At 47.0% G+C, this 15,548-nt stretch overlaps 2 protein-coding genes and 1 long non-coding RNA gene across 8 annotated transcripts in view; 1 reads left to right on the top strand and 2 right to left on the bottom strand.

Annotated features, from left to right (window-relative positions):
* The first annotated feature begins 2,473 nt into the window (after positions 1-2,473).
* LOC117870058 (E3 ubiquitin-protein ligase TRIM7-like) overlaps positions 2,474-15,548 on the top strand; it is a 26,167-nt gene continuing 13,092 nt past the window's right edge. The window contains exons 1-2 of one of the 4 annotated variants that reach the window (XM_034757271.1): positions 2,474-2,616; positions 3,141-3,227. In XM_034757271.1, the coding sequence (XP_034613162.1) occupies positions 2,554-2,616; positions 3,141-3,227 (150 nt within the window). In that variant the 5' untranslated portion in view covers positions 2,474-2,553. The remainder of the gene's footprint in view (positions 2,617-3,140; positions 3,228-15,548) is intronic. The other 3 variants (XM_034757268.1, XM_034757267.1, XM_034757270.1) reach the window with 3 other exon arrangements.
* LOC117870007 (zinc finger protein 883-like) lies at positions 4,939-15,092 on the bottom strand. Its single transcript, XM_034757154.1, is given in 4 exon segments — positions 4,939-6,713; positions 6,715-8,153; positions 8,515-8,628; positions 15,040-15,092. Coding segments are annotated over 4 exon segments (1,722 nt in total). The 5' UTR covers positions 15,074-15,092; the 3' UTR covers positions 4,939-6,578.
* LOC117870084 overlaps positions 15,109-15,548 on the bottom strand; it is a 5,499-nt gene continuing 5,059 nt past the window's right edge. For all 3 annotated transcript variants that reach the window (XR_004643910.1, XR_004643908.1, XR_004643909.1), the window contains one exon: positions 15,109-15,166. This is a non-coding gene — a long non-coding RNA (uncharacterized LOC117870084). The remainder of the gene's footprint in view (positions 15,167-15,548) is intronic.

Below are 15,548 nucleotides of genomic sequence, written 5' to 3'. Positions count from 1 at the left end.
ATAAAGATGTTTAGCATTAGCAACATCTGCTGAATTCACTGGCCTGACCCTACCTTTCCTTGGGGTTACCGTCTGCTTCTGGCTGTTCCCCGGACAGCACTGCCAACCCCAAGTGGCCAAAAATCGTGAGATTGGCTTTGAAATCATGAGAGCAGGGCTTAAATTCAGCTGGAGCCATGTGGAGTGTCGCTCCCGTAAATATTTTCAAACCTACAGGAGCCCCGTGCAGGCCCAGCCAGGATCTGGGACCTAGACCCTGCTGCGCGGGCCTTGCTGCATAGGCCCAGGCAGGAGCCAGGACTCAGACACGGACCCCACCACGTGGGCTGGGCAGGAGCTGGGACCCAAACCTGGACTCCACCAGATGGGTTCAGGCAGGAGCCAGGACCAGGACCAGGACCTGGACCTGGACCCCAGCTAGGAGCGGAGTGCCCAAGAGAGAAGCTCCACCTAAAACCTGGGGCAAACCACTAGTTCCCAGAGCCCCCCCTCCAACCTACCCATAGACCCACTCACCAGGCCCCTGCTGGCAGGAATGCTGGTGCAGACTGCAAGATGCTGTCTCCCCCTCAGCCAGTTCCACCCCTGCCAGACCAGAGTGGCAAATTTTGAATTATTTTTAGCACACAGCTGGGCCGCAGCCGCAGCTGTGTGCTAATTGGGCCACATGCAGGCCGCCGGTTGAGAACCGCTGATCTAGGTACTCCCTTGTAAAACAGATTGCTTCTCCCCCCACCCCACAAATGGAAGGGTTCTCTTGCGGATGATCTCCATACATTCAGACCTATTGGGGCCTCTCCCATCACCATTTGCTACCATGATGACGTCTCTATTTTAAATCTGGACACAAATAAAGAGAGGCATTTTTCTAATTTGGGCAATTGCACCATTGTGACAAGGAATAAGAACAAAAATAGCTGGTGGAACTCTTTGCCAGAGGATAACTTTTGTTCTTGTGTGATGAACAACCAGATTCACTTTACTCATCTGCTCAAAGATATGGTGTGTGTTTTTGACATGCTTTTGTGTTTCTTCCCATCCTGCTATCCTTGTTTTTCTTTCCATAGCTGACAAGGTTGCAGTAGAGGGAACATAGAACATAAGAACGGCCACACTCAGGACTGGCTCCAGGGTTTTTGCCGCCCCAAGCGGCGGAAAAAAAAAAAAAGAAGAAGCCGCGATTGCGATTGCGATCGGCGGCACTCTGGTGGCAGCTCCACCGCGCCACTTTCTTCTTCGGCGGGAATTCGGCGGCAGGTGCTTCCCTCCGAGAGGGATCCGCCGCCAAATTGCCGCCGAACAGCCCGACATGCTGCCCCTTCCCCTTGGCCGCCCAAGCACCTGCTTGCTGGGCTGGTGCCTGGAGCCGGCCCTGGCCACACTGGGTCAGACCAAAGGTCCATCTAGCCCAGTATCCTGTCTTCCGACAGTGGCCAGTGCCAGGTGCTTCAGAGGGATTGAACAGAACAGACAATCATCAAGTGATCCATCCCCTGTCGCCCATTCCCAGCTTCTGGCAAACAGGCTAGGAACTCCATCCCTGCCCATCCTGGCTAATAGCCACTGATGGACCTGTCCTCCATGAACTTCTCTAGTTCTTTTTTGAACCCTGTTATAATTTTGACCTTCACAACATCCTCTGGCAAAGAGGTCCACAGGTTTGTGTGTTGTTGTATGAAGAAATACTTGCATTTGTTTGTTTTAAACCTGCTGCCTATTAATTGTATTGGCTGACTCCTAGTTCTTGTGTTATGAGAAGGAGTAAATACTCCCCTTAGGCCTTGGCTACACTCACGGATTCACAACGCTGCCGCGGCAGCGGTGCTGCGGCAGTGCTGTGAAGCGCGAGTGTAGTCGCAGTGCTGTATGTACTCCACCTCTCCGAGGGGAATAGTTTGCAGCGCTGCGAGCGCTGATTACACTGGCGCTTTACAGCGCTGCACTCGCTGCGCTCGGGGGGGTGTTTTTTCACACCCCTGAGCGCAGCAAGTGCAGCGCTGTGAATTGCCAGTGTAGCCAAGGCCTTAGTCATCTGGTTTCCAAGCTGAAAAGTCCCAGTCTTATTAATCTCTTCTCATACGGAAGTTGTTTTCCATATTCTCCACAAAAATCAATGTTTAAGGCAAAGTCGGCTTGCTTGATGACCAAAATTATAAACAGAAATCTTGACTCATTCATGAATGCAGTTTAGTTTGGGCATTTAATGAATGATTTGCAAATATTTTTTCTCTTGGGGCAGGGCTCATATTTTAGATGATATGTGGTACCCTCTCATGGATTTCTCTCAAAGGAGGAGTTTAATGCTAGTAGGTTTAACCATGTCCCATTAGCTTTCACTGCTCTTTCAATCTCAACGATGTTTTTCCTCCCTCCCATGGGTACACGCCCCCCCCCAGCTGCCCGGGTTTGGGATCTGCTCTGCCACCCAGCTTTTTCTCGGCCAGAGCTGGATTTCCCGAGTGTCACAAACACCCTGCGAGGGACCCGCCCGGGTAGGAGCCGCCCCTTCCTGCCCCCCCGCCCAGGAGCCCTTTGTGTTTGCAGAAAGGAGCCATGGCCGGGGCCGGGAGCCCAGTGTGGAGGCTGCTCCAGCCCTGCAGCTCGCGGGGCAGCGCGGTGGGTCCGGGGGCAGCGCGGAGCGGGCAGGTGCTGGGTGAGGGGCGTGGGCCGGAGACACGCGTGGGGCGGACACGCTCCTGCCGGGAGGGGCTCGGAGCCCGGCTCGGCTGCAGAGCGAGGGGATGGAAGCAGCTGGTATTGAGGATCGTGGGGCTGCTGGAGTTTGGGGGCTACCTGGAGCTGGGGTTTGGGGGATATTTGGTTGGGGGGGGCGGAGTCTATGTTCAGATCTGGCCCTGCGGGAGCACTGGGGACTGGAGCTGGGGAAATCTCTGAAGTTGGCTGCTTGAGATGTGGGTAGGGCCTGGGGATGGTTGCAGCTGGGAGCTGCATCCCTGTTACTTCAAACTGGGGTCCTGAGTTTTCTCTGGCAAACCTGCTGCCCCTTTCACCAGCTTCGCTGAGGCTGAACAAGACCTGGGATAAAAGTCTGAGTCCCAGAGACTCTGCAGGGCAGGACGGGCCCTGAAATTTGGCAGCTGGGAGGCCGTTTGCAGCAATTTCCCCCCCCCTTCTTCCAGGAGCCCCCACGAGAGCGTCTGGCCCCTCTGGGAAAAGAGAGAGAAGCAGCCAAAGCCGAGGAGCAGCAGCACAGCGAGGAGCTGCTGGTAGGTACCCAGGGCCCGCTGCCCCTCAGGTTTGCCTGGGATCACAGTGCCCTGCGTCAGCGGCTCTCATCCTTTCCAAACTACTGTCCCCATCTCAGGAATCTGATTTGTCTTGAGTCGCCCCAAGTTTACCTCTCTTAAAAACAACTTGCTTGCAAAATCAGACATACAAATGCAAAAGTGTCACAGCATACTAGTACTGAAAAATGGCTGACTTTCTCAGTCTTACCGTATAATTATAAAATAAATCCATCTGAATGTAAATCTCGTGCTTACATTTCAGCGTATTGACTATACAGCAGTCTAAACAAGTCATTGTCTGTATGAAATGTTAGTTAGTACTGACTTCACTAGTGCTTTTTATGTAGGCTGTTGTAAAACTAGGCAAATCTCTAGGTGAGTTGATGTACCCCCTGGAAGACCTCCAGGTATGCCCAGGAGTATTGGTACCCATAGTTGAGAACCACTGCCCTGAGTGACATGGTGAATGCAGGGCCCATCCTTCCAGCCTGAGCCCAGGGAGAGGCAGGGTCAGACACGTGGGTGACATGATGCCCTTAGGCTGCTGGGCAGGAGAGGGTCAGTCTCTGTGTTAGCCCAGAGACCCTGCCCACGGGCTGTCTGTATGTTACAGTGACCGGGAATCCTTTATAGCACCTAGGGGAGAAGGGGGGCAAGGAGATGAAATGTGGGCTGGAGAGTTTGGCTCAGTTCAAGTTGATGGGGGGAGGGATAGCTCAGTGGTTTGAGCCTTGGTCTGCTAAACCCAGGGTTGTGAGTTCAATCCCTGAGGGGCCCATTTAGGGATTTGGGGCAAAAATCTGTCTAGGGGTTGGTCCTGCTTTGAGCAGGGGGTTGGACTAGATGACCTCCTGAGGTCCCTTCCAACCCTGATAGTCTGTGATTCTAGTGATGTACAGCTCATGCCTGCCCCAATCCCTCCATCCTTCCACCCCATCACCCACTGCAAGAAATCCTGTGTTCTTGTAAATAAAACCATGTGCTGGGAGGCACATTTATGATTAATCAAAGGCTCTTAAGCAAAGTGAGAAGTCCTGAGATAAGAAGNCCGCCGCTTGCGGGGGCTGGACTAATAAAGTCCAATGGGAGAGATCTCTCCCATTGGCTGAGCGCGTCTGTAATAGCAGTGCTACATCAGCGCAGCTACATTGGTGCAGCTGCGCCAACATCAGCTTTATTGTGTAGCCAGAGCCTCAGACATAAAACCATAGAATCAGGACTCAACATGTGAGTATCTGGAAGTCTGAAATTGGAGCCTGATACATTTGTTGCCTCATTGATTGTCATCATTTCTACAGCCTGAAAGTCCTTGTTACCCAATCAAGCAGCTAGTTTGGGATCCACGGGGAAGGAATGTCCTATGAAGCACTCTCTCTTTGGATCCAAACGGTGAAGGATGATTGTTCTCAGTCTAACCCTGGTATCCTTTGGAACTGTAATCAGTGACATTGCACTAGTAAGTGGAGTTGTACAAACAATTTTCCTTGGGTGATTGGTCACCATAGCTTTCTTTACTGGGATGGAAATCAAGAACTGGATGTGGACTCTTTCAACCCCAGTTCTTTCCAAATCCTTGGCCTTCGTTAGGGTAAATTTACACTTCTCTGAAGTAGAATCCTTTACAAAACCACTCAAAATCTCAGCAGTGTTAGTGAGGAATGGCTTCCTGAAACATGCCCAGTTTTTTTTTATTTGGTGGCACAGGTCCAGGCAAGGGACTGGATACAGGCCTGGATCAGAATCTCTGTTAGTTATCAGAGCTGGAGTTTCTATTCAAAAATAGCTATTTTTCTGCAGCTATTAGATTTCCAACACTGATTTCATTTTATACACATTTTTAGCACCTACAAAGGATAAATTCAACAAAACTTCCACTTCTATTTCTTCAACGTCTGCATCCCATAGCATAGGATTAGCTAGGAGAGATCTTCTGTGGAGCCTGGGTTACAAATGCTTTGGGAACCAAATACACGGGCATTTTGCCTAGTTCAAAATCACTTACCGTGGAATTCTCTCCCCACATCATCTGTGACAAGATTGACTTCAACAACTGAACTACACTGTGATCATATGCACTTCCTTCAGTTAGTTGGGATTCTGCTGTTGTTCATCATTTCCGAGTTGAGATTTTAAATCACTGCTGTTTCTTTGTTAGTATGTCGAGTAAATTGGAGAGTTCTCTCCTATTGACAGAACTACACTTGAACTTTTTCCATGTCATCATGGAGGGATGGGGAAAACGCAAAGTTGAAGAAATGATGAGCTGAGAAATGATGACTTTAGCAAATGGTCATTTGTCTTAAATTCTCCAATAAATCTGAGCTACATCCTATCAAACTGAATTAATATCCAATTGGGTGACCAAACAGCCTTCAGGAAAGATAGAAACCCACATCACAGAGAGATAGAATACATGACAATGAAAGTGTCAAGTGAAATTCCAGAGTAGGTTACATCTGATTATTCAGAATCAGGACAAGAGATTCTCCCATCACATTCTCCTCTGATCCATTCAAACCTGCTTCACTCAGCACTGTCTCAATAGTCAGTTATGTTATTTATTTATTTATTTTTTAGTATCCTAGCATCCCCATAATGGGGGACAAAACAGTGACCTTGACAGAAGTGGCTTTACCAATAGATGGAACCTGGGATTTAAACTCCAAATGATCACACTGTGTTTGGGATCCATTTTAATTCCCCTTCCGGGTCTTTGACCTTTCATCTCCAGTCATAGTGACTCTGATATAGGATTAAAGAAGTCACAGCATCATCTCCAAGCACAGACAGCTGATAACACTTCATCACATGAAACTTTGAGAAGTGGATGGATAGAATGTGATGAAGACAAACTCTGCATGGATCAGATAGGAGGTAACAGTTCTGGAGTGATGGGGAAGGAGGGAATCTCTGAGTCACACCATCTCCTTCCAGTGTCACAGAGGCTGAATTGACACCTTTTTTCCTGCCCCTGCTCCTCTTCATTTAAATATAATTTTAAAAGTTCCCAATATAACTGCTCTTCAGCACAACCCAGAGCAACGTAAGAACAACTAGCAATGATACAATCTGCATCATTGGTGACTAACAATAAGTCTGCAATAGGAGGAATGGTATAAATGTGATGCTCCCTGGTTCCCTGTAGGAAGGGCACATTCGAATTACTCATGAGCCAATGGAGTTGATAGAAAGGACAAATGGGTCTACCTCGAAACAGGGTGAACTGCAAAAGGCAAAAATAGATCACCCATCTGGACAAGCGGAGGGATAACGGTGCTGCAAACAGTTCAAACAGCTTTAAAGGTCACTATGGGGGAATCAGCCAAAGTATTAAAGAAAAAAAGAAGTCTTGATAGCCCTAGAGGCTTTTATGGCGTTGATTTCCCTTGCAGATTCTCTGATGCCTAACATGGGCTGAGCTCCAAAAAAAGGTTTTCCGACAGTCCCTGCATTCATAGGGTTTCTCACCTGTGTGCATTCTCTGATGTGTAATAAGATGTGAGCACCGAATGAAGGTTTTCCCACACTCACTGCATTCATAGGGTCTCTCCCCTGTGTGGATTCTCTGATGACTAACAAGGCTGGAGCGTTGACTGAAGGTTTCACCACACTCACTGCATTCATTGGGTTTCTCTCCTGTGTGGATTCTCTGATGTGTAATAAGATGTGAGCGCCGAATGAAGGTTTTCCCACACTCACTGCATTCATAGGGCCTCTCCCCTGTGTGGATTCTCTGATGTTGAAAAAGGCCTGATCTATGAGTGAAGTTTTTCCCACACACACTGCATTCATAGGGCCTCTCCCCTGTGTGGATTCTCTGATGATTAAGATGGGCTGCTCTGTTAGTGAAACTTTTCCCACACTCACGGCATTCATAGGGCCGCTCCCTCATGTGGATTCTCTGATGGGTAATAAGGTTTGAGCTGCGATTGAAGGTTTTCCCACACTCACTGCATTCATACGGCCTCTCTCCTGTGTGAATTCTCTGATGGGTAATAAGGTGTGAGCTGCAATTGAAGGTTTTCTCACACTCACAGCATTCATATGGCCTCTCTCCTGTGTGAATTCTCTGATGGGTAATAAGGTGTGAGTTGCAATTGAAGGTTTTCCCACACTCACTGCATTCACAGGGCCTCTCTCCCGTGTGGATTCTCTGATGGGTAATAAGGTGTGAGCTGTGATTGAAGGTTTTTCCACACTCACTGCATTCATAGGGCCTCTCCCCTGTGTGGATTCTCTGATGACTAACAAGGCTTGAGCGTTGACTGAAGGTTTTCCCACACTCACTACATTCATAGGGCCTCTCCCCTGTGTGGACTCTCTGATGACTAACAAGGCTGGAGCGTTGACTGAAGGTTTCCCCACATTCAGTGCATTCATTGGGTTTCTCTCCTGTGTGGATTCTCTGATGCGTAATAAGATGTGCGCGCCGAATGAAGGTTTTCCCACACTCACTGCATTCATAGGGCCTCTCCCCTGTGTGGATTCTCTGATGTTGAAAAAGGCCTGATTTGTGAGTGAAGTTTTTCCCACACTCACTGCATTCATAGGGACGCTCTCTTGTGTGGATTCTCTGATGTTTAATAAGGGCTGAGTAGTCACTTAAGTTTTTCCCACCCTCAGTGCATGTATTTTTTCTCTTTCCCATGAGGATTTCCTGCTGGATTGTGGTTTCCTTGAGGTTCTCCTGAGTTCCCTGAGAATAAATATATTTACCCACTTTCTCTCCTGGCTGGTTTCCCTGTTCTCTCTCTGGTCTGTGCTGAATCTCACAGGATTTTCCCTGCTCATGACTGCTGGACACATTCCTTTTCGATCTCTGCGATAATGCTCCATATTTAGCCACTTGCTCAGCATCTTCCTGCTGAGAATTCTGCTCATTCTCACAAAGAATTGCATCACCTGCTGTGATAGAGACAGAAACCTCAAATAGGGATGGAAAGGGGAAGAGCAAACCAAAACAAGTGCTGGAGAGAGGTCAAATAAAAACCAGGAACTGAACTCCCCCAAACTCTTCCCCCAAATAGGAGAGAGGAGGGGGTCAATTCAGCCTTCACATCCCATCCAAATACGCAGGGGGAAGGGAGGAAGCTACTCCCTGGTGTCTGCTAGGACCTACAGGAAGCCATGAGCTATGGTTATCCTGAGGATATGACCCCTGCTAGGGACAATAATGAACTGAGAGACCTCCCAAGGGCTTTGTAGGGCATCCCAGATTTTTCCTTCAGGCACTTACAGATTCTGAGTTGGTTTAATGTTTCCTCACCTGTGCAGGGAGCTCTCAAGATCTCTCTTTCCTCTGAACCCTGGAGGTCTCGGACCCATGACTCTTCTCCTTGTTCCAGCTGGGAGATCACATCAGGTTGGGAAACTGGAAACCCTGCTCAGATTAAAGAAAACAAAGGAGTTCAGGTGATTTCATAAAAAAAACATTCTGTTAATTTAACTTCAGTACTTAGTGTGACCCAGTGTGCCTGGGGCGCTCCTCAGTGAAAATGCCAATGTCAAGGCAGGTGGACTCAATAGGTGTATCCCCTTGGTCTTTTCCATGGGTTCATTGTACAGCTCAGGGGTGGCCAACCTATGGCTCTGGAAAATATCTTCAGAAGATAATATGTGGCTCCTGCAAGGAGCTGACTCTGGGGAAAAAATGGTAGTTGCTCAGCACCCACCAGCAGCCCTATCAGCCCCCCTTCCCTCCCCCAGCGCCTCCCACCCACAGACAGCCTCCCCGATCAGCGCCTCCTCCTCAATATATGTTCCATTCTATATGCATCCAAAGAAGTGGGCTGTAGTCCACGAAAGCTTATGCTCTAATAAATTTGTTAGTCTCTAAGGTGCCACAAGTACTCCTGTTCTTCTTTTTACACTACAAGGAGGATGTGGAAAAATTGGAAAGAGTCATAGAATCATAGAATAGCAGGGTTGGAAAGGACCTCAAGAGGTCATCTAGTCCAACCCCCTGCTCAAAGCAGGACCAATTCCCAACTAAATCATCCCAGCCAGGGTTTTGTCAAGCCTGACCTTAAAAACCTCTAAGGAAGGAGATTCCACCACCTCCCTAGGGAACCCATTCCAGTGCTTCACCACGCTCCTAGTGAAAAAGTTTTTCCTAATATCCAACCTAAGCCTCTCCCACTGCAACTTGAGACCATTACTCGGTCATCTGCTACCACTGAGAACAGTCTAGATCCATCCTCTTTGGAACCCCCTTTCAGGTAGTTGAAAGCAGCTATCAAATCCCCCCTCATTCTTCTCTTTTGCAGACTAAACAATCCCAGTTCCCTCAGCCTCTCCTCATAAATCATGTGCCCCAGCCCCCTAATCACTTTTGTTGCCCTCCGCTGGACTTTCTCCAATTTTTCCACATCCTTCTTGTAGCGTGGGGCCCAAAACTGGACACAGTACTCCAGATGAGGCCTCCCCAATGCCGAATAGAGGGGAAAGATCACGTCCCTCGATCTGCTGGCAATGCTCCTACTTATACAGCCCAAAATGCCGTTAGCCTTCTTGGCAACAAGGGCACACTGTTGACTCACATCCAGCTTTTCATCCACTGTAACCCCTAGGTCCTTTTCTGCAGAACTGCTGCCTAGCCATTCGGTCCCTAGTCTGTAACAGTGAATGGGATTCATAGATTCATAGATTCTAGGACTGGAAGGGACCTCGAGAGGTCATTAAGTCCAGTCCCCTGCCCGCATGGCAGGACCAAATACCGTCTAGACCATCCCTGATAGACATTTATCTAACCTACTCTTAAATATCTCCAGAGATGGAGATTCCACAACCTCCCTAGGCAATTTATTCCAGTGTTTAACCACACTGACAGTTAGGAACTTTTTCCTAATGTCCAACCTAGACCTCCCTTGCTGCAGTTTAAACCCATTGCTTCTGATTCTATCCTTAGAGGCTAAGGTGAACAAGTTTTCTCCCTCCTCCTTATGACACCCTTTTAAATACCTGAAAACTGCTATCATGTTCCCTCTCAGTCTTCTCTTTTCCAAACTAAACAAACCCAATTCTTTCAGCCTTCCTTCATAGGTCATGTTTTCAAGACCTTTAATCATTCTTGTTGTTCTTCTCTGGACCCTTTCCAATTTCTCCACATCTTTTTTAAAATGCGGTGCCCAGAACTGGACACAATACTCCAGCTGAGGCCTAACCAGAGCAGAGTAGAGCGGAAGAATGACTTCTCGTGTCTTGCTCACAACACACCTGTTAATACATCCCAGAATCACGTTTGCTTTTTTTGCAACAGCATCACACTGTTGTCTCATATTTAGCTTGTGGTCCACTATAACCCCTAGATCCCTTTCTGCCGTACTCCTCCTTCGTATTCTTCCGTCCTAAGTTCAGAACTCTGCACTTGTCCTTGTTGAACCTCATCAGATTTCTTTTAGTCCAATCCTCCAATTTGTCTAGGTCCCTCTGTATCCTATCCCTACCCTCCAGTGTATCTACCACTCCTCCCAGTTTAGTGTCATCTGCAAACTTGCTGAGGGTGCAATCCATGCCATCCTCCAGATCATTAATGAAGATATTGAACAAAACCGGCCCCAGGACCGACCCTTGGGGCACTCCGCTTGAAACCTGCTGCCAACTAGACATGGAGCCATTGATTGCTACCCGTTGAGCCCGATGTCTTGTTCACACCTTCTCCCTGCTGGAGAATGGCTATTTCACTAGCTGTTTGCCTTGCTGTCTCTGAGGAACTGGTCTGTGGATGTTCCCCAGAATTGTAACTTTTTCAGTAATACCATACAGTAAAATCTCATCACTTTACATACAGTGTTGCTACACATATTTTAACAGGAGGATAATATTCAGTAGATTGAGTTTTCAAACGATATCTCACAATCCATACTTGTTCACTGGTTTACTAAGCGTGACACTGTATAGAATTGTGAGACACTTTATATTATTATTATTAATACCAATATTATAAAATTGCAATGAATCATGCTAATATACCATGTAAGGTATCTGTTATGATTGTTATGATTTTCCAAGTATGAGACTCTTGTTTCTATGTTTATATCACTTTTGTATTGTGAGTTATAGATATACAGATATAGCCATATCTGCATTTCCAGACTTGTGCAGTGTTTCTGGGGGACACCCCCAGGTAGAATGGCATTGGCACTACCTAGCCTGTTTGATGGCCCATGAAGGGTCATCAGCTGTAGCAAGGGTGGCCAACCTGAGCCTGAGAGAGAGCCAGAATTTACCAATGTACATTGCCAAAGAGCCCAGTAATATGTAACGATTATATACATATATCTATATGTGTGTGTGTGTGTGTGTGTGTGTGTGTGTATATATACATAGATAGATAGATAGATAGATATGGGACTTCTGGAAATCTTGGCTTTCAACAATTCCCTTGAAGTTTGGATTGTGTTCAGTTGTGCTCACATGCAGCAGTTCTCTTAAGTGACCGTCTGTCAAGACGGATCGGTGCTTGGATTTCACATGTTTGAGTGTCGAGAAAACAGACTCCCAAAGATAGGTCAAGGCAAACATCAAGATTAATTTTAGGGCTGCATCTCTGATGTTGGGGTATTTATCCTTTGGTACAGATTTCCAGAAAGTAAGGGTCCCCCTGTGTCTTCTGAACAGATTTTAATCTGTCATCTTCCAAAAGTTCTATTATTTCCATCTGGGATGTGGCTTCCTCAGTGACTAAAGGGGGCTTCAGACAATTGGCTTCAGCACTAAAAGGGTCAATCAGAAATCTGTTTGAGGTCTTCTCTGCTGCAAATCATGGAATCTTTCCTCAAAACTGTCCTTAAGATCTTTAATTAGGCTCGCATATCTAGTTGTGCTCCATTTTAGGGGTTCTGCTGCATCTTATTTTGATGTGGCTTGAAGCTGTGACATTGAGGGAAAGTATGTCAGCTCTCATGCAATGATGTTTTTTAGGTCAGTCTTGACAAAGCCCTGGCTGGGATGATTTTGTTGGGAATTGGTCCTGCTTTGAGCAGGGGGTTGGACTAGATGACCTCCTGAGGTCCCTTCCAACCCTGATAGTCTATGATTCTATATTCTATGACTCATTTACATTGCATCACAGGGAAGACTTGAAGCTCACATCCACAACAGACAGCCTGTCACCATAACTCAGGTAAAAATTGAAGATGTTTCTAGTACAAAGGACTGAATTATAAAAAGAGGTGGGGAAAATGCTTGAGACTCTCTCCTCCCACTTTTCCCTCTCCTCATGACAACAATTCCTGAAGACCTGAACTTGGGCGGCAGGGGTGGGTTAGGGGGAGTCCTGGCTGAAAGGAAAGCCAGCACATGGTGAGAGAAATATTTGCTTTGAATCCATTTTAGCTTGTTAAGTTAGATGTTAGTTTGTGTTTTATCTTGCATTTCTTTTGTAACTAAGTCTAACTTTTATGCCTCATTACCCGTAGTCACCTAATATCTTTTTTTTTTTTTTTTTTTTTGGTAGTTAATCTTGTTTTATTGTTTTATCTAACTAGTGTGTTTGGATTAAAGTGTGTGGGAAATTCCATTTGGGATAAAAGGCTGGTGCATGTCATTTTCTACTGATGAAATGACAGATTTAATATGAGTTTGTGTTGTTCAGTAGCATGCTGGACAGTGCAAGAGGCACACTTCTGGGGGGAAATCTGGCACTTGACAATTTGCTGATGCTCTCCTGAGGTGTAATTCATGAGTCACTGACTAGCAGAACTCAATACTGTGTAGCTGGGAGAGAGTTACATGCTGGAGACTGTGTGTTAACTGCCCAGGAGTGGCTGTTCTCACAGTAAAACAGTGGAAAAGGCACCCCAGCTTGGGGAACTGAGGGAACACAGCTGTTCAACAGTCCAGACTGTACTGTGGTTAATGTCACAGACATTCATTATGACAGAGCCTTTTACAACACAGAGAGGGTAAATCCATGTCCCAGAAATTGAAGACTCCAGAGAGAGGGCAAGTCTCCCTGGCACTGCTTCTTGCTGACAGAGAGGTCCAGAGACGAAGAGAGAGTCCTGAGGAAGCTGGGAACAGTAAGCATGGGCTGGTGGGGTTCAGTGGAGAAAGGGAACAGGAAGGGCAGAGATATTACTGAATGCAGAATCTCAGCAGTGCTAGATGTCAGGATAGCACATACTGCAGCCCATTGGAAAAGTGAATGCCAACTATACATATAAAATGATGGGGTCTAAATTAGCTGCTTCCACTCAAGAGAGGGATCTTGGAGTCACTGTGGATAGTTCTCTGAAAACATCCACTCAACGTGCAGCAGCAGCAGTAAAAAGAGAACAGAATGTTGGGAATCATGAAGAAAGGGATAGATAAAAAGACAGAAAATATCATATTGCCTCTGTATAAATCCATGGTACACCCACATCTTGATTACTGCGTGCAGATGTGGTCGCACCATCTCCAAAAAGATATATTGGAATTTGAAAAGATTCAGAAAAGGGCAACAAAAATTATTAGGGGTATGGAACAGATTCCATATGAGGAGAAATTAAAAAGACAGGGACTTTTCAGCTTGGAAAAGAGACGACGAAGAGGAGATATGATAGAGGTCTATAAAATCAAGACTGCTGTGGAGAAAGTAAATAAGGAAGTGTTATTTACTCCTCCTCCTAACACAAGAACTAGGAGTTACCCAATGAAAGTAATAGGCAGCAGATTTAAAACAAACCAAAGGAAGTATTTCTTCACACAACACACAGTCAACCTGTTGAACTCTTTGCCAGAGGATGTTATGAAGGCCAAGACTTGAACAGAGTTAGAAAAAAGAACAAGATAAATTCATGGAGGATAGGTCCAGGAATGCCCATTAGCCAGGATGGGCAGGGATGATGTCCCTAGCCACTGATTGCCAGAACCTGGGAATGGACGACAGGTGATGGATCACTTGTTGATTGCCTGTTCTGTTCATTCCCTCTGGGGCACCTGGCATTGGCCACTGTCAGAAGACAGGATACTGGGCTAGATGGACCTTTGGTCTGACCCATTATAGCCGGTTTTATGTACTGGGGAATCTAGTGAGTCCAGTGGAAAGGGAGGGAGTATGAAAATCCCTGGGTAAGGAGAACACTGGGAAATTAGAAGCAATAATTCAGGAGTAACAGACTCTAATTAGTCTGGAAAAGCAGAATGTGAAAAATAAGAATCAGGTCATGTGACTTCAGGACTGATGCACTCCAAGATCCGAGGAGCCTGTAGAGAAGAGAGCATGTGGCTATTACACATGGTGGTGGGGGAGCAAGACTCTCCATGTCTCAGGAAGTTTCACTACCAACCTAGGCCATTTTCACACGCATGGGTGCAATCCAGACCAGTGAGGAGTTCTGTCATCTGTAATCCTGGGTGAGTTTAAATGTTCTGCTGCTGGCGCTCCGTTGTCTGGATACCCCCAGCCAGCATTCAAGAACGCATGGAGTGTCTGTGTGATAAGTAACCCTGGACCAGCAGCTCTGACTCCAGCAGCCTGCTTGTTACACCCCAAGCACATTCTGGTCTGGGTGGTGCAGGCTCAGGGTTTGAGAGAAGGTCAGGGGTAGGAACCTTTGGTTGGTCATGCTGGACTTAACTCCCAGTTTTACTTGAGCAAACAGGAGATCTTGACACTGTGCGATACTGCTCCTGTGCTCTGTTCCCAAAGCGTTCTGCAGCAGGGAAGGGTCTTTGGTAGTGTGTGTGTCACTGGCATGTTGGGGTGATGCGGAAAGAGGTCAGAATAGAGGTGGCATTGAGGGACTGACACGAATCTTATCTCTTCCTTTCCCCTTCTAATAACCGACGGGACAGGAATCCTTACCCAGCGAGGTCACATTCTCATAGTTCTCCTGCATGACGTCTCTGTAGAGGGCTCTCTGAGTGGGGTCCAGCAGAGCCCACTCTTGGTTCGTGAAATACACAGCCACCTCCTCGAAGGTCACCAGCCCCTGAAAGAGCAAGAGTCCAACACTCAGTACCTGCTGCCCCACTCACAGCACCACTATTTGTGGGGGAGAGGAGCCAATCAAATGGAAGGATGCGATCAAATGCGATCTGGATGGATCACAGTCGCAGAGTCCCACCCCCATCCCACTCAGAGCATCCAGGAAACACCAGGGTGAGGGGATGAAGAGAGAACCCCTTGTCTCTCCCAGCAGATCCATCATATACCTACTAGCCATAGACTGATACAGGAGATGGAGCCACTAGCAGGGTCCAGAGTAACAGCCGTGTTAGTCTGTATCCGTAAAAAGAAGAACAGGAGTACTTGTGGCACCTTAGAGACTAACAAATTTATTAGAGCATAAGCTTTCGTGGACTACAGCCCAC

This window comes from Trachemys scripta, chromosome 25 (assembly GCF_013100865.1).
Source record: "Trachemys scripta elegans isolate TJP31775 chromosome 25, CAS_Tse_1.0, whole genome shotgun sequence".
Classification (NCBI taxonomy): Eukaryota; Metazoa; Chordata; order Testudines; family Emydidae; genus Trachemys; species Trachemys scripta.
Note: the sequence above shows the minus strand (reverse complement) of the source record. Positions and strands in the feature narration are given on the sequence as shown.